This window comes from Odocoileus virginianus, chromosome 2 (genome assembly GCF_023699985.2).
Source record: "Odocoileus virginianus isolate 20LAN1187 ecotype Illinois chromosome 2, Ovbor_1.2, whole genome shotgun sequence".
NCBI classification, from domain to species: Eukaryota; Metazoa; Chordata; class Mammalia; order Artiodactyla; family Cervidae; genus Odocoileus; species Odocoileus virginianus.
This window is the reverse complement of record NC_069675.1, coordinates 42,017,163-42,036,877: the sequence shown is the minus strand read 5'-3', so window position 1 is coordinate 42,036,877 and position 19,715 is coordinate 42,017,163. Positions and strand designations below refer to the sequence as shown.

At 38.1% G+C, this 19,715-nt stretch overlaps 1 protein-coding gene across 1 annotated transcript in view; it reads right to left on the bottom strand.

Moving 5' to 3' along the window:
- Positions 1–3,308: 3,308 nt before the first annotated feature.
- EVA1A (eva-1 homolog A, regulator of programmed cell death) overlaps positions 3,309–19,715 on the bottom strand; it is a 79,675-nt gene continuing 63,268 nt past the window's right edge. Inside the window, exons 4-5 of the mRNA XM_070472703.1 lie at positions 13,455–13,546; positions 3,309–4,600 (exon numbers count right to left, since the gene is read on the bottom strand). Of these exons, the coding sequence (XP_070328804.1) occupies positions 4,230–4,600; positions 13,455–13,546 (463 nt within the window). The 3' untranslated portion in view covers positions 3,309–4,229. The remainder of the gene's footprint in view (positions 4,601–13,454; positions 13,547–19,715) is intronic.

The window sequence follows — 19,715 nt, the reverse complement described above, 5'->3', positions numbered from 1 at the left end:
CATTATAACAGATAGACTTATTGTATGTTTATAGGACATTTCATCTGAAAGTAGCAGAACACACTTTCTCAAGTGCACACAAAAACATCCTTCAGGATAGATCACATTTTGGGTCACAGATCAAGCCTCAGTAGGTTTAAGAAAATTGAAATATCAAGCATCTTTTCTGACCACAATGCTATGAGGTTAAAAATCAATTACAGAAAAAACAAAACTGTAAAACCCACAAACATACAGAGGTTAAACAATATGTCATTAAATAACCAATAGGTCATTGAAGAAATCAAACAGAAAATGAAAAAATACTTAGAGACAAATGACAATGAAAATATGACGATCCAAAATGTATAGGATGTAGCAAATGCAGTTCTAAGAGGGAATTTTATAGCAAAACAATCCTGCCTCAAGAAACAAGAAAACTCTCAAATAAACAGCCTATCCTTAAACCTAAAGCAACTAGAGAAAGAACAACAATAACAGCAACAACAACAAATGAAAACCCAAAGTTAGTAGAAGGAAAGAAATCATAAAGATCAGAGCAGAAAAATGAAATGGAGATAAGGAAAACAGTCAATATCGATGAAACTAAACGCTGGTTCTCAAACAGCTTCTATTTCCTTGTTATGACTTCTTAGATATGCCCATCATTTAAAAGTGAAGGTTTAATTTCCAAACACATGGGGATTTTTAAAAATATCTTTGATATTAATTTCTCATTTGAAAGTTTTCTTCTCTGCAATCACCCTCTGTGGTTTTTCAGTCTACTAACTTTATTGAGGCTTTCAATGGCTAAGTCAAAGATCTCTCTTGGTAAATGTCACATTGCACTTAAAAATATGTGGGTTATTTTCAGATTCAATGCAATTTTTATCAAATAACCAATGGCAATATTCACAGAACAAAAATTTTTACAAATAGTATGGAAACATGAAAGATTCTGAATAGTCAAAGCAATCTTGAGAAAGATAAACGGAGTTTGAAGAATCAGGCTTCCTTGATTTAGCCTATGCGACAAAGCTACAGCCCATCAAAACAGTATGGTACTTGTACCAAAATAGAAATATAACTCAATGGAACAGGATTGAAAGGCCAGAAAGTAACCCATGCACCTATGATCCACTAATCTATAACACAGGAGTCAGGACTATACAAAGAGGAAAGACAGTCTCGTCAATAAATGATGCTGGGAAAACTGGGCAGCTACATGTTAAAAAATGAACATTCTTTAACACCACACACAAATTGAAGACCTAAATGTTAGACCAGATATTATAAAGCTCTTAGAGGAATATATAGACAGAACTCTCTCTGATATAAGTGATAATAGGATCTTGTCTGATCCACCACCTACAGTAATGAAAAGAAAATAAAAACAAGCAAATGGGACCTAATTAAACTTCAAAGCTTTTGCACAGCAAAGGAAGTCATAAACAAGATGATAACCCTCAGAATGGAAGAAAATATTTGCAAATGACACAGCCATCTAGGGATTAATCTCCAAAATATACAAACAGCTCATTCAGCTCAATATCAAAACAACAAACCACCCAATCAAAAAGCGGTCAAGGACCTACATGGACAAGACCAAAATATTTCTCCAAAGAAAAAAATACAGATGGCCAACAAACACATGAAAACAAACTCAACATCACTAAATTATTGGATAATGCAAATCAAAACTGCAATGAGGTATCACCTCACACCAGCTAGAATGGCCATCATCAAAAATTCTACAAACAATAAATGCTGGAAAGGGTATGGAGGAAAGGGAACCATCCCACAACTGTTGACGGAAATGTAAATTGACACAGCCACTGTGGAGAACAGTAGGGAGGTATCTCAAAAAATAAAATACAGAGCTACCATATGACCTAGCAATCCCATTTCTAGGCATATATCCTAAGAAAACCATAATTCAAAAGGATGCATGCATCCTGATGTTCATTGCAGAATGATTTACAATAGCCAGGACATGGAAGCAACCTCAATGTCAACCAAAAGAGGAATGGAGAAAGAAGACATGGTACAAATAAACAACGGAGTATTACTCAGCCATGAAAAGGAACAAAATAGTACCATTTGTGGAGATGTGGATGAACCTAGAGACTGTCATACAGAGTGAAATCAGAAAGAGACAAATGAATGTTGTATAGTAACACTTACATGTAAAATCTAGAAAATGGTAGAGATGAGCTTATTTGCAAAGTAGAAATAGAGTCACAAATGTAGAGAACTTATGGTTACCAAGAGGGGAAGGGACAGGGTGGGATAAATTGGGAGACTGGGACTGAAATATATATATTACTAATTAAAACCTACTGTATAGCACAGGGAACTCTTACTCAATGTTCTGTGGTAGCCTAAATGGGAAGGAAATTGAAAAAGAGTAGATATATGTATGACTGATTCATGTTTCTGTACAGCCAGATACTAACACAACATTGTAAAGCAACTACACCCCAATAAAAATTAATTTATAAAATAAATTTAAAAATTAAAAAAGAGGCAGAGGCCAATATAGATGATATTAATATAATGCTCAGGGGAAATGATATGATTCCTGTACTTGTTGGCGAGGGGCTGAAACCAGATTCAGAGATGCTTGATTTAACAAGATTTTGGGCAGTTGCCAATGAGGTCACTCAAAAAGGTATAATCAAGCCAGCCGCTGAGGGTTTCAAGCAAACTATTGCTCTCTTGGGAAACATGTATTTGTAACTTCTCAGTCCTTAAGGCAGACTTCCAAGCCTCTATCACAGAGAGTGGGTTGCCAAAGTATCATTAATAGAGAGTACAGCAGAGAAAGTCTCCCAACCAGCCTCTCAGGTATGATGACAAAGCCAATGAACAGCAGAAATCTAGTAGGAAGGCTCTGGAGTATCCAGACAGACTAAGGAATCTACTGCATGGCAAGAAAAGGGATCTGACAGTCACACAGAACTAACATTATTCCTGCGTATCAGGTTGGAGGATGCTGCATCTTCCTCTGTAACCCATTTCTAAATGTGGTTCAGCCTTGCCTCCCTTCCTTACCAACTTCCCCTCTCCATATGAGGACACCCTAATATTTCTAGTCTTTGGTAAGTCTTCTAGTCCTATATCAACTTACCAATCATTCAACTACACTGTCATAATAGAAACAGACATAAAATAACAAGCCCCTGGGTGTCATTTCTCCACTTTCTGGTTTCTCTGTTTCTCAAAATTCTCCAGTTATTTGAAGGATCAGGCAAAAGACCATACTCACCTATAAAAGGGCTGCTGTTTAAAGTAAGTGTAACCACAGAAACAAAACATGAAACAAAAAAGACTTTATGTAACTTTTATTTTTTATCCCAGCCTAACTTTGGCTTTATTCCTCACCTCCCATTCCCATTCTCTTACTATAAATCCAAACATGGTTTTTATTTTTTTAACAAAATGTCTAAAGTCATGATTATCTAGAGTCATAAAGTTTTCTCTTCTCCAAAAGGGGGGAGACATGGCTTTTGTTCTGCTGCTGCATTTTCAAATGCATACAGCAATAAATGCACGTTAATACAGTCCTTAGAAGCTATTTAAAATAAAACCCTTCATCCTTTGAGGTTATTGACATTTTTCTAGTTCACTGACATATCTCCTATGATACATTATTCATTTTCATGAGTGAAGTGGTAACTGTAATAAAAAACAGGATTTTAATCCCTGAGGTGCCATTTAAAATGGAAGAGGTTGCAATTACAATACAAGATTTGAAAATAGGCCTTAAATAATAAGCATGGATCATGCTATCTGGGTCAAAATCACCTCCATGGCAAACAGTCATTTAAGTTGCATTTACTAAGTTAAGGTAACCCTGCTCTTCCTAGCCCTCTTGCTATAATAATATTTCCTTTTCTATAGAAATAAAACATAGCAATGAAGCCTGCAGAAACTTCTGAGATCCTCAGAAATCAAGAGAAACCACACCACAAGTCCCATTCCTCTAATCTCCATCCACATTGCTGGAGAGGGTTTTCAGCACCATTCCAAGATCTAGAAAGGTTGATAAAACAACTTGGTTTTTCTACTTCTCCATGTAGCCAAAAGGGACAAATCTGTCTTACTGTCTCAAAAATGACAGTGTCCTGCTTATCTCTGCCACCATAACATTAGCAGAACTGCATTCGACTTTTAGTGCCCACTGTCTCTGCGGGGCCCTTTCTCTCCCAGGCAGCTAAACAGTGGGGTATGGGTTCCTGCTCCTGCCCCTAGTAGTAGCGGTTCAGGCTCCTAGTGCCGGGAACCTCAGGCTGGCCATTCATCCAAATCTCCCTGATGATACGTTCCCGCTCCTCCAGCCGCTGGGCTCGCTCCAGCTCCTCCACCGAGGTGAAGACATTCTTGTTCAAAGTCCTCTCAAAGCGCCGATGTCTCCTGACTGAGATGTCAGATGCTGCATCCAAGCTGCCGTCCTCGCTGTCGCTGCTATTGCTGCTGCTTTCTTGGTCCCTCAGAAGCTTCTGGGAATGCTGACAGCAGTCTGTGTGGCAAGAGATCCTCATCACCAAGGCAGCTAGGGTGAGGACCAGTCCAATACACACACCAGAGACAAAGTACAGAGCTGCTCCCTCGGGATTTTCTGTTGGAGAAGGAGGAAAAAGAGAACATTGAAAGATGACAACTATATACTCAGAGAGCAAATATGACTTCAGCACAGGGTGGACCCCTCTCACCAGGCCCCAAAGCTTTGATGACTACAAATAATGCCTTCTCATGTGACAAATTGCGTAATGTATTCAAATATAATTTTCTAACAAATAGTGTGGATAAAGACTGTATGGAATTCTTTCACTATTCTTGCAACTTTAACTTTGAAATTATTTCAAAATGAGAAGTTAAAAAACGAAAAAATATTGTTTAGCATCTACTATAAGCAAGTAACTGTGCTAAAGAAGCCATTTGCTTATATTACACAAATCTTTGTTTCTGAATTTTCTCCTGAAACCCCTTGAATTATCTTTTAACTGTGGTTGTAGGCAACTTCAGAGATGATCCTTACCTCTAGGTAGTCATACTCTTACACAAGACCTTCCCCCCAAGGGCTGGACCTAGTGACTTACTTCTAACAAAAGTGATGGATGACTTGAGATTAGGTAGCCTAAGACTGACTTCCAACTTACTCATGCTCTCTCTTTCTTACCCATTTGCTCTGAAGCAGTCAGTTCCCATGCCGTGAGCTGTACCACAGAAAGGCCCATATAGTGAGGAACTAAGGGTGGCCTCTGACTAACAACCTTCAAAGGACTGGACTGCACCAACAGCCATGTAAGTGAGCCTGGATGTGTATGAATACGTGTATATGTCCTCTAAATTTTCTTTTGCTTAGCTATATGTTTTCAGTATTCTATACTTATTGATATCACATTTGTAATAAGTAATGTTATTTTACTGGGACATAAAATTTTAAAGTGAATCGTCTCCTGCTGGATCCTTGAGGTGGCCACAACCCTGGTCTTGCAGCAATCTTGTGGAACCTCTTGAACAGAGAACCCAGCTATGCAAATCCCAGATTCCTGACTTACAGAAACTGAGAGAAAATAAATACTTGTTGTTTTGAGACACAGAGTGTCCCTGAATTACAATGGCCGGACTTACAATTTTTTAACTTTACAATGGAGTGAAAGCAATATGCATTTAAGTAGCAACTGTACTTCTAATTTTGCATTTCAATCTTTCCTTCTGCAAGCAATATACAGTATAATACTCTCTCCTCATGCTGGGGGGTAGCAGCAAGCTGTGCTCCCAGTCAGCCACGTGATCAGCCACAGCCATTCTGAAGCTAGACAACCATTTGATATTCCACTTTCAATACAGTAGTCAATAAATTATATGAGATTCTAACTTCATGTTAGATGATTTTGCCCAACTACAGATTAATGTAAGTGTTATAAACATATCTGAGGTAGACTAAGCTATACTATGATGTTCCAAGGGTTAGGTGTATTAAATTCTTTTTTTTTTTTTTTTTCAATATAAAAGAAAACAACAAATGGGCAGAAGACCTAAACAGACGTTTTTCCAAAGAAGACATACAGATGGCCAAGAGGCACATGAAAAGATGCTCAACACCACTAATTATTAATGAAATGCAAATCAAAACTGCAGTGAGATATCACCTCACACCAGTCAGAATGTTGTTGTTGTTGTTGAGTTGCAAAGTCATGACCAATTCTTTACGACCCCATGGACTGCAGCATGCTGGGCTCCTCTGTCCTTCACTATCTCCTAGATTTGCTCAGACTCATGTTCACTGAATCAAAGATGCTATCTAACCATTTCATTCTCTGCTGCCTCCCTCTCCTTTTGCCTTCAATCTTTCCCAACATCAGGGTCTTTTACAATCAGTAGGCTCCTCACATCAGGTGGCCAAAGCTCTGGAGCTTCAGCTTCAGCATCAATCCTTCCAATGAGTATTCAGGGTTGATTTCCTTTAGGATTGACTGGTTTTAACATCAGGGTCTTTTACAGTCAGTGTGCTGCTCACATCAGGCGGCCAAAGCTCTGGAGCTTCAGCTTCAGCATCAATCCTTCCAATGAGTATTCAGGGTTGATTTCCTTTAGGATTGACTGGTTTTAACATCAGGGTCTTTTACAGTCAGTGTGCTGCTCACATCAGGCGGCCAAAGCTCTGGAGCTTCAGCTTCAGCATCAATCCTTCCAATGAGTATTCAGGGTTGATTTCCTTTAGGATTGACTGGTTTTATCTCGTTGCAGTCCAAGAGACTCTCAAGAGTCTTCTCTAGCACCACAATTGGAATTCTGATGGCAAGAGTGAACATCAACATTTTAGGAATGAGTGAACTAAAATGGATGAGTGGGAGAATTTAATTCAGATGACCATTATATCTACTACTGTAGGCAAGAATCCCTTAGAAGATGTGGAGTAGCCCTCATAGTCAACAAGAGTCCAAAATATAGTACCTGGGTGAAATCTCAAAAATGACAGAAGGATCTCAGTTCGTTTCCAAGGCAAACCATTCAACATCATAGTAATTCAAGTTATGCCCCAACTACTGATGCTGAAGAAGCTGAAGTTGAATGTGTCTATGAAGACCTACAAGACTTTCTAGAACTAACACCAAAATAAGATGTGCTTTTCATCATAAGGGATTGGAATGCAAAAGTAGGAAGTCAAGAGATAACTGGGGTTGTTACTCCGAGACAAGTTTGGCCTTGGTATACAAAATGAAGCAGGGCAAAGGCTAACAGAATTTTGCCAAGAGAATGTACTGGTCATAGCAGACACCCTCTTCCAATAACACAAGAGATGATTCTGCACATGAACATCACTAGATGGTCAATACCATAATCACATTGATTATATTCTTTACAGCAGAAGATGGAGAAGCTCTATACACCCAGCAAAAACAAGATCAGGAGCTGACTGTGGTTCAGATCATGAACTCCTTATTGCTAAATTCAGGCTTAAATTGAAGACAGCAGGGAAAACAAATAGGCCATCCAAGTATGACCTAAATCAAACGCCCTATGATTATACAGTGGAAGTGACAAATAGATTAAAGGAATTGGATCTGATAGACAGAGGGCCTGAAGAACTATGGACAGAGGTTCATAACACTGTACAGGAGGCGGTGACCAAAACCATCCCAAAGGAAAACAAATGCAAGAAGGCAAAATGTTTGTCTGAGAAAAGAAAAGATGTGAAAAGCAAAGAAAGGGAAAGATATACCATCTGAACAAAATTCCAAATAATACCAAAGAGAGATGAGAGCCTTCTTAAGTAAACAATGCACAAAAAATAGAGGAAAACAATAGAATGGGAAAGACTGGAGATCTCTTCAAGAAAATTAGAGATACCAAGGGAACATTTCATGCAAAGATGGGCACAATAAGGACAGAAACAGTAAGGATCTAGCAGAAGAAATTAAGAAGTGGCAAGAATATATAGAAGACCTGTACAAGAAAGATCTTAATAACATAGATAACTGTGATGGTGTGGTCACTCACCTAGAACCAGACATCCTGGACTGCAAAGTCAAGTGGACCTTAGGAAGCATTACTATGAACAAAGCTAGAGGAGGTGATGGAATTCCAGCTGAGCTTTTTCAAATTCAAAAAAATGATGCTGTGAATGTGCTGCACTCAATAAGCCAGCAAATTTGGAAGACTCAGCAGTGACCACAGGACTGGAAAAGGTGAGTTTCCACCCCAGTCCCCAAAAAGTGCACAATTGTGCTCATTTCACATGCTAGCAAGGTAATCCTCAAAATCCTTCCTGCTAGGCTTCAACAGTACTACTTGAACTGAGAATTTCCAGATATACAAGCTGGATTTAGAAAAGACAGAGAAACCAGAGATCAAATTGCCAACATCCAGTGCATCATAGAAAAAGCAAGAGAATTCCAGAAAACACCAAATTTTGCTTCATTGACTATGCTAAAGCCTTTGGCTGTGTGGATCACAACACACTGTGGAAAATTCTGAAAGAGATGGGAATACCAGACCACCTTACCTGCCTCCTGAGAAATTTGTATGCAGGTCAAGAAGCAACAGTTAGAACCGGACATGGAACAATGGACTGGTTCCAAATTTGGAAAGAGGTATGTCAAGGCTGTATATCACCCTACTTATTTAACTTACGTGCAGAGTACATCATGTGACATGCCGGGCTTGATAAATCACAGGCTGGAATTGAGATTGCCAGGAGTAATAGCCATGACCTCAGATATGCAGATGACACCACACTAATGGCAGAAAGTGAAGAACTAAATAGCCTGTTAGTGAAGGTGAACAAGGAGAGTGAAAAGCCTGGCTTAAAACTCAACATTCAAAAAATGAAGATCAAGGCATCTGGTCCCATCACTTCATGGCAAATAGATGGGGAAACAATAGGAACAGTGAGAGACTTTATTTTCTTGGGCTCCAAAATCACTGTGGATGGTGACTGCATCCATGAAATTAAGACACTTGCTCCTTGAAAGAAAAACTCTGACAAATCCAGACAGCGCATTAAAAAATAGACATCACTTTGCTGACAAAGGTCTGAATAGTCAAAGCTATGGTTTCCCAGTAGTCATGTACAGATGTGATGTGTACAGTAGTCATGTACATCATAAAGATGACTGAGTGCTGAAGAATTGATGATTTTGAATTGCAGTGCTGGAGAAGACTCTTGAGAGTCCCTTGGACAGCAAGGTGATCAAACCAGTCCATCCTAAAGGATGTCGACCCTGAATATTCATTGGAAGGACTGATGGCAAAGCAGAAGCTCCCATACTTCGTTCATCTGATATGAAGAGCTGTCTCACTGGAAATAACCCTGATCCTGGGAAAGACTGAGGGTAAGGGAAGGAGGCAACAGAGGATGACATGGTTGAATGGCATCGTTGACCTTATGACTGCATCATAATGGACCCATTATGACTCAACGGACATAAGTCTGAGCAAGTTCCGGGAGATGGTGAAGGACAGAGAAGCCTAGCATTGTGCGGCAGTCCATGGGTTTGTAAACAGTCAGACATGACTGAGCGACCGAACAACAGCCTTCTTCATGGTCCAGCTCTTACGTCCATACATGACTACTGGAAAAATCATAGCTTTGACTACTGGCCATCATAAAATCTATAAACAATAACTGGTGGAAAGGGCGTAGAAAAAAGGGAAACCTCTCACACTGTTGGTGGGACTGTAAATTGGTACAACTACTATAGAGAACAGTATGGAGGTTCTTTTAAAAACTAAAAACAAAGCTACCATATGAACTAGCTATCCCACTCCTGAGCATATATCTGGAGAAAATCATGGTTTGAAAGGATACATACAAACCCAATATTCATTGCAGCACTGTTTACAATAGCCAAAACATAGAAGCAACTTGATCTCCATTGACAGATGAATAGATATACATATATATATATATATATATATACACACACTGGAATATTATTCAATCATTAGAATGAAATGTCATTTGCAACAACATGGATGCACCTGGAGATTATCACACTAAGTGAAGTCAGTCATACAGAGACAGGCAAATATCATATGATACTGTTTATATACAGAACCCCAAAAAATGATACAAATGAGCCTATTTTTATTAGCAGATACAGGGAGAACTGAAGAGGACCCCCCTCCCTTGTGGGGCCTCAGTTCTTCTTAAGAACACTAAGAAGAATCTGAGGTCTTATAAGAACACCTCAAGGGAGACGGGGGCCCAGCCAAGAGAGGCACCAGCGCCAGAATGAGGAAGCACAGGGATTTTCAAGAGAGGCTTTTACGTACTCATTTAGGCATGCGTGGGCTGACAGTTTTTATTCCAGATTTATCTTGTTTCTTGAGATGAAATTGTATTGCTATAAACTTCCCATTTAGAACTGCTTTCTGCTGAATTCTGTAAGTTTTGGACCACTGTGTTTTCATTTGTCTCTAAGTAATTTTTTATTTCCTCTTTGATTTCTTCAGTGATCCAATGGTTATTGAGCGGTATATTATTTAGCTGCCATGTGTTTTGGTTTTTTAGAGGTTTTGTTTTATAGTTTATTTCTAATCACATAGTATTGTGATCAGAAAAGATGCTTGATATAATTTTGATTTTCTTAAATTTACCATGCTTGCCTGGCAGCACAGCATGTAGTCAATCATGGACAACGTTCTGTGTGCACTTGAGTAGTCTGCTGCTTTTGGGTAGAATGCTCTATAAATATCAGTAAAGTCCACCTTGCCTAAAGTGTCATTTAAGATCTGTGTTTCCTTATTAATTTTCTGTTCAGATGATCTGTCCACTGATGAAAATAGGGTACTAAAGTCCCACACTATTATTGTGTTACTGTCAATTTCTCCCTTTATGTTTGTTAGTATTTGCCTTACATATTGAGGTGCTTCTATGTTGGGTGTATATATATTTATAATTGTTATATCTTCTTCTTGGATTAAACCCTTGATCATTATGTAGTGTCCTTCTTTGTCTCTTATAATAGTCTTTGTTTTAAAGTCTATTTTGTGTGATATGAGTATTGCTACTTCATCTTGCATGGGATACCTTCTCCCACCCCCTTACTTTCAGTCTGTAGATGTCCCTAGGTCTGAGGTGGGCTCTGCTGGATGACATATATATGCGTCTTGTTTCTGTATCCACCTCAGCAAGTCTATGTCTTTTGGTTGGTGCATTTAATACACTATATTTAAGGTCATTATTAATATGTATGATCCTATTCCTATTTTCTTAATTGCTTTGGGTTTATTTTCTGTAGGTAGGTCTTTTCCTTCTCTTGTGTTCCCTGTCTAGAGAAGTTCTTTTAACATTTGTTGTAAAACTGGTTTAGTGGTTCTGAATTCTCTAATCTCTTGCTTGTCTGTAAAGCAACTGAGGTGGGGTTTAGATATCAGCTTGAATCTTTTTCAGCTAGGCCACCAATCAGTTGCTCATGCCTAACTTCCTACCTAAAAATTTACCAAACAGAAACTGACTCACAGACTTAGAAAAGACTTATGTTTATCAAAGGGGAAAGGTAGAGGAGAGAGATAAACTGGGACTGTGGGACTGAGATACACAAAATACTATATTCTAAATAGATAACCAACAAGGACCTACTGTATAGCATAGGGAAATCTGGTCAATATTCTGTAATAACCTAAATGGGAAAATAATTGTAAAAAGAATAGATATATGTATGTTTTCAGCTGAATCGCTTTGCTGTACACCTGGAACTAACACAACATTGTAAATATAGTCAAATATAAAATAACTTTTTTAAGTAAATGCATCTTATGACATTTTCAATTTACAATGGGTAAGTTAAGGAAGATCTGTAATTTACTGTGCAGCAGTAGATAACTTATCTTTTCAATCATAGATTGAAAGCCAATGTGGGCATTTTTGAATAACCTCATTAGGTTAATTTGGGGGGGGGGGGAGTAATTTAAGCCCTTCCTTGATGAGAGAAAGAAACAAACATCCTGCTGATGAGCAATATACTTAGTGGGCCCAGTGATGATCCCTGTATGATGTGTTCAAAACCCTGTATTTGTGTGTTTTTAAAGAATATAAGTGGGATTATATATTATTTATATTTGCTTTTTAAACTTAAAAATATTTATTAGAGAGGTTTCAGTATATACCAATAGCACTCTTTTTTACTGTTGCATACTTTTCTGTAGTATAGACATCAAAGTTTATTTAACCTTTTCCTTGTTGATAGCATATAAACTGTTTCCAGTTTTTCACTGTTACGATCAACGCTAGAGTCATATCTTTGTGTCCTTGTACACATCTCTTTATGTACACGTAGAATTATTTCTACCCACTCCAGTGTTCTTGTCTGGAGAATCCCAGGGACGGGGGAGCCCGGTGGGCTGCCATCTATGGGGTCGCACAGAGTCAGACACAATTGAAGTGACCTAGCAGCAGCAGCAGCAAAATTATTTCTACAGGTTAATTAATCTAGAAACAGAACTTTGCATCAAAGGGCTTAGGCATTCTGAGGTTTTATACATTTCAAATTCTACCTAAAAAAGTTCTATCAGTTTGAACACAGGATATTGAACCCATGTGTTTATGATCCCTCTTTCTCTCTGAAATCCCCACTGAAATGACAGTGACATGTATAAAATAGATACAAATTATAGGTATTTTTATGAAGAAAAGAATAGAGAAGAAAATAGAAAACATGAAGAGTCAACGTAAGAGTATCCAACAAACAGTATAATATAGTGAAAAAGGAGTGACATCAACTCCTGGTAGTGTAAGTCTACTTTTTGTCCCTTCTTTTTAAACAAACACAAACAAGAGTGCCTCTGTGGGCACAGCATGATCTATCAACATAAACCAAGGGACCAGGGAGAAGCCTCGCTTACCTGTTCATCTGGTAATAGACAAATCCTTGGTTTGGTTTGCATAATCAGCAGAGTGAGCAAACCTGCCCCCAACAACTCCCAGCCGTAACTGGGGAAAACCTGGAGATTTCTGACTTGGGCAGATACCCACGGATGAGGGAGAATTTGTAAAATTCCAGCCCTATGGAGGTGATCAGAGCACACCACTGGAGGGAACACACACACACACACATACGAGTCTGAATGTAGCAGAGAGGGAAAGAGGAACCTGATCAGCTCTGCCCCTCCCCACAAGCTGACACAATAAGAGACGGAACTATCTCATGATGACTTCCACAGGTGAAAAGGAGATGTAGTGAGTGCATGACTACCCCAGCTGTACTAGATGCTGCACACAAGAAATCCACTTTTCTCCAGCAACAGTAAGAGTACTGGAAGCGGGAACCTCCATCACTGGGAGGCAGGGGAGAGTTCAGGAAAGGCTAAATAAGAACATCAAAAGGCACTAAAGGGTCATGGGTCCTGCTGTCTGTGCTCAGAGCTTTAGCAGGAAGTCCACTTAGCCTCTGGGAGGCTCAGCCAAGGATCTCCCCACTAGCAGGTGGTCACCCTCAATGTCCCAAAAATTAAAACCATACCTCCTCTCACTCGAGGGTGGCTTCTGTGAGCAGAGACTGGTAGCAGGAATGAGCATAGTAAAAAAAGTGCTATGACAAAAACACACCAGGATCTGTTGGCAAAAGAGAAAACACAAACTTGAGCTATAACTCTACTTTCTGGAAAACAGGAAAGGTTTCTAGCGGCCAGTCATGTGAGTTCTAAGAACCACAGAAGACATAAAAGCTTATGAATTCTGCCACATGAGGGAGCAAGACGTGCAAGGCAGGTGTATAAATACAAGGTCAGAGAGAACCCCAGATAGTACAGGATTAACAAACAGTATATACCCTGTCTGAAGGCAACTAGTGAAGATTTGAGGGAGTGTCTGATACAAGAAAGGAAGAATCAAGAAAACACATCACCAAAAGATAATAATCCATCAATAACTGAGCTCAAAAGCAGAAAAAAAAATTTATAATTGAGCCAATAAGGAATTAAAAATAGCTGTTTTGAGGAAACTATAGACTATAAGAAACACAGAAGACAATTCAATGAAACCAGGGGAAAATGTATGCACAAAATGAGAAATTCTGCAAAAAGTTAAAAACCATAAACAAGACCCAAACAGAAATTCCAAAACTGAAGATTTGATGATTAAAATAAAAATGCAATAGAGAGAATCTGCAGCAGGGTAGATCAAAGACTAGCAACCAGGAAGATAGTGATTTTGAAATAACCCAATCAGAGGTGAACAGAGAGAAAAGAATGAAAAAGTGGGAAGAACGTGTGCATAATCTATGGGATTCAATCAAACATACAAATATCTAGCACAATTGGAGTTCCAAAAGGAGAAATGAGGGGCAGAAAGTTTAAAGAAACACTAGCTAAGTACTTCACAAATGTAAGGAGAGACATAGATAATCCAAATTTATGAAACTAATAAGTCATCCTGCTAACTGAATGCAAAAGATTACCAAGAATCCATTATAATGAAATTGTCAAAAATCAAAGAAAAAGAGAGAATCCTTAAAAAGCTAGAGGAAAAAAGACAGTAAACTTGCAAATGAACCCTCATTAGGCTATCAGAAGATTCATTGGCAGAAATGCTATATAGGTCAGGAGAACACAGAATGATATATTCAAATTGTTGAAAGAAGGCAAGCCAGCCAAGAATATTTTATCTGGCAAAGTTATCCTTCAGATATCAAGGAGAAAATATGCTAATTGGTGATGTGCTGTGCTATGCTTAGTCACTCAGTTGTGTCTGACTCTTTATGTCCCCGTGGACTGTAGTCTGCCAGGCTCCTCTGCCCATGAAGATTCTCCAGGCAAGAATACTGGAGTGGGTTGCCATGCCCTCCTCCAGAGGATCTTCCCAGCCCAGGTATCAAAACCCAGATCTCCCACACGGCAGGCGGATTCTTTACCATCTGAGCCATGAGGGAAGCCATTGGTGACATGAAAATATACTAAAGTATAAAACACACAGGTAAAGGTAAATACACTGTAAATACAGTTTCAGATTTTGAAAACTCTTAATTCTGTAGTGGCATGGTATGTTAACCACTTAATTCAGTTTAAAGGTTAAAGGAAAAGAGTATTAATAACTATAACACTGCTCCTGCTGCTGCTGCTGCTAAGTCACTTCAGTCATGTCCGACTCTGTGCGACCCCATAGACGGCAGCCCACCAGGCAACCCTGTCCCTGGGATTCTCCAGGCAAGAACACTGGAGTGGGTTGCCATTTCCTTCTCCAGCGCATGAAAGTGAAAAGTGAAAGTGAAAGTCGCTCAGTTGTGTCCAACTCCTCGAGACCCCATGGACTGCAGCCCACCAGGCTCCCCCGTCCATGGGATTTCCCAGGCAAGAGTACTGGAGTGGGTTGCCATATAATCTGTTAAAGAATACACAATATTAAAAAGAGGTAAACTGTGACATCAAAATGTAAACAGGGGAGTAAAATGGTGGAGGTTTCATATGTGAACAAAAAGCTTTCGGTCTTTCACCAATTATTATGTTAGTTTTGGGCCTGTCATATATTGGCTTTATTAAACTGAGATGCATGCATGTGTGCTAAGTCATTTCAGTCATGTCTGACTTTTTGTGAACCTATGGACTGTTGCCTGCCAGGTTCCTCTGTCCATTGGATTCTTCAGGCAAGAATACTGGAAAGGGTTGCCATGACCTCTTCCAGGTGATCTTCCTGACCCAGGGATCAAACCCTGTCTCAGGCATTGCCTGCATTGGCAGGCAGGTTCTTTTACACCCAGGAAGCCCATACTGAGATATCTTCCTTTTATACTCAATTTGTTTAGGGTTTATCATTAAGGAAAGCTGTATTTTGTAAAATGCTTTTTCTGCATGTATTGAGATGATCAAGGAAACAGAAGGAGACGAAATCATCATCTTACAGAGATACCTGCATTCCCATATTTATGGCAGCATTATTCACAGCAACCAAGATATGGAAACAACCTATCAACAGATGAATAGATTTTAAAAATGTGATATATATTACAATATTATTCAGCCATTAAAAAAAAGGAGATTCTGCCATTTATAACATAGATGGACTTCAAAGGCATTATGCTAAATTAAATAAATCAGTCAGAGAAAGATAAATAATGTATGATATCAGGAACATGTGGAATCTTAAAAAGTTAAACTCATAAAAGCAGAAAGAATGCTCATCACCAGGGGCTGAGGGGCGAGAGAACTGTGGACATGTAGTTTAAATGTACCTATTAGCAACTATTAGATAAATTAGTCCTGGAAACCTAATGTATGGCATAGTCATTATGCACAATGATATTTATTATAGACTTCAAAATTTCTGAGACACGATCTTAATTTTCATCACAAAAAAGAAAGACAGTAATTATATGATGTGAAATAGGTGTTGGCTACTGCTACAAGAGTGATCATGCAGCAATACAGAAATGTATAACTTTATATACTTATAAATCTTAAATCTATACAATGTAATATGTCAAATTATATCTCAATTAAAGAAATAAAAGAAGGAAGGAAGGAATGAAAGGAGGGTAGAAGGAAGGGAAGGATGGAAGGGAGGGAGGGAGAAAAGAAAGAAAGGAAAGAGGAGAGAAGGACGCTGAAATATTAAAAGAGTACTGTTCAGTCACTAAGTCGCTAAGACTCTGCAACCCCATGGATTGCAGTATACCAGGCACCTCTGTCCTCCACTATCTCCCAGAGTTTGCTCAAATTATGTCCACTGAGCCAGTGATAATCTCTAACCATGTCATCCTCTGCCACCCACTTCTTTTGCCCTCCATCTTTCCCAGCATCTGAGTCTTTTCCAGTGAGACAGCTCTTCATATCAGGTGGCCAAAGAATTGGAACTTCAGTTTCAGCATCAGTCTTTCCAATGAATATTCAGGGTTAATTTCCTTTAGGATTGAGTGGTTTGATCTCCTTGCAGTCCAAGGGACTCTCAAGAGTCTTCTCCACCACAGTTAAGCACTCAGTCTTCTTTATGGTCCAACTCTCATATCTGTACATGACTAGTGGAAAAACCATAGCTTTGACTATATGGACTTTGTTGGCAAAATGATGTCTCTGTTTTTTAATACACTGTCTAGGTTTGTCATAGTTTTCTTCCAAGGAGCAAGTCTTGTAATTTCATGGTTGCGGCACCATTCACAGTGATTTCGGAGCCCAGGAAAATAAAATTGTCACTGCTTCCACTTTTCTCCTTGTATTTGCCATGAAGTTATGGCAACAGAAAAAAATCTATCAAATCATCATAATCAATCTCACAACCTGAACAAAACTAGACACTATGAAGTACAGTGAAGTGAATTTTCTCCCTTCTTTATCCTGTATATAGATATATATTTGTTTATTGTCAGTTTATATACAACTTATATATTTATACTTTTTGGTTGCTTTTACAATTTTTTTTAGAGTAGTTTTACATTCAGAGGAAAATTCCTCTGAATGTAAAACTACTCTAAAGATGCAATAGCTTCCCCCATTATCAACATGTCCCAGCAGAGTGGTACATTTGTTACATTTGTTACAATTACTACATTTATTACATAGACACATAATAACCCAAAGGCCAGTGGTTATACCAGGGCTTGCTCTTGGTGATGTACTTTCTATCAGTTTCAAAAAATGTATAATGACATGTATCCATCAAACAGAGCATTTTTACTATTCTAAAATTCCTGTGCTCCACCTATTCACCCTTCTCTCCAAGGATATACAGTTTATATAATGTAAATGTCTTTCTATATTGCTCCATAGTCTTCCAATCATACCTAATAATGGCTACATAGTATTCTACCCAGTGAATTCACCACACATTACAAAAACAGTTTCCTACCTTTGAATATTTAGGTTGTTGCCAATTTCTTTTTATGTCAAAAATGATGGAAGCAGCATTTTTGTGCTTAAAACTACTTCCTTTTTTGCTTGTTTCACTTACAGATTTTATAATGGATTCTCAGAATAGAAATCTTCATGTCAAAAGGGTATATAATTTTATACCTCTTAAAATACATTGCTAAGTGAATGTTCAAAAATGGTACAACAATTTATCTTGCCAACAGCTATGTATGAAATTACCACTTTTCACCAAACTCTCCAAGAAGATATATTTCAACTGTTGAAAAAATTTTTTAATTTTTTGTCAGTAAGCGGTTACTTTATTTCACAAAAATTTATTGTGAGTCTACAATGCCTTTGACCTAGAGACAAGGTTCTTAGCCCTCACCAGATTTCCATATAAAGGAGAATACTAGAAAATAGAAATTACAATACTTTCTTAAATCCCCAAATTTGTGACTATCAATTGAGCAATGGTGGGCTACACTCCCTCATTGCTGAGATCATCTCCCTCAGGCCAATATCAGAGCAACAGTAATTCAAATTCTGGTTAAATATTACATGGCCTGTACAGCTATACTGGCAGTTAAATATCCAAAGAATATTGGTTAAATAGAAAAATAATTCCCCAAAACTTATTCATTGAAAAAATTACCATAAGCAAAGTTAAATGACAAATGCTAAACTGGGAAAAAATATTTAAAATATGCAACAGAGATGAAGGGCTAATATATAAAGAGTACCTAGAAAAAGCATTAAGAAAAAGACAATCAATAAAGGAAATGAACAAAAAATATTAATAGCTCAAAGAAAAGTAAATACAAATGGTTCTTTAAAACACATGAAAAGATGCTCACTGAAAGCAGGGGTTGGCACACACAAGCCAAATCTGGCTAGCTAGCTGTTTTGTTACTTGCACATAGCTATGCCCATTCATTTACATTTTGTCTATGTCTGCTTACATGCTACAACAGACTTGCGAGTTAGAATAGAGGCTGCATATGGCCTACAAACCTAAAAATATCTACTATCTGGTTTTTTAAAGGAAAGTTTACTGACAGATAACCTGGAGAAAAAAAAATTAAATGACATTTAGATACTATCTTTTCTCTATCAGACTGTCAAAAATCCAACAGCTTGAAAACAGGGTCTTCTCACACATCTTATGAGCAATAAATTTGTGAAACTCTTCAAATGACAATTTGGTAATATTTATCTTAAGCAATAATTTATTTATACTTGATCAAGCAATTCTACTTTTGAGAATTTATTCTACAAATGTACTTGAACATGTATGTATGCCATGGTTATTTATTATGGATTTGTCTTCCTATTCAAAAAGATTTGAATCATTCCCACAGGAGGACTGGTTAAACCAATTCATCTATATAATGTAACAGTATGTAGTTGTCTGAAAGAATGAGGAAGCTCTCTATATGTTGATATTAAATACTTTATAATATATGTTCTGTGAAAAAAAATTAAGTACAATACAGTACATAGGATATGCTACCTGTCTGTAAAAGTGGGGAGGATGAGACTGTTGGGCTCAGAGTTTCTTACATCTGCATAATGAGCACGGTAAAGGTGCAGAGAAGGCTGGAAATACATCAGACTTTGGGACTGGAAGGAGGGGGCAGCTCTGGAGTAAGACCTCTTACTATATGTCCTTTTATATTATTTGGTCATCGAACAATATTCATTCACTAACTTGCTGAATACCTAATAGGTGCCAGGTCCTATTCTTGTGCTAAGGATACAGCAGTCAAAAAAAGAAACACAAATCTCTGTGCTCCTGGGAGCTTACATTCTAGTAAGCTAGTAAGGAGACAGACAATAAACAAGATAAATAAAATAGGTGGCATGTTAGATGGTGATAAGGAAAAAAACAGAAAAATAGGAAAGAAGATACGATGTATTGAATGTATGCTGGAGGCAAGGAGGCC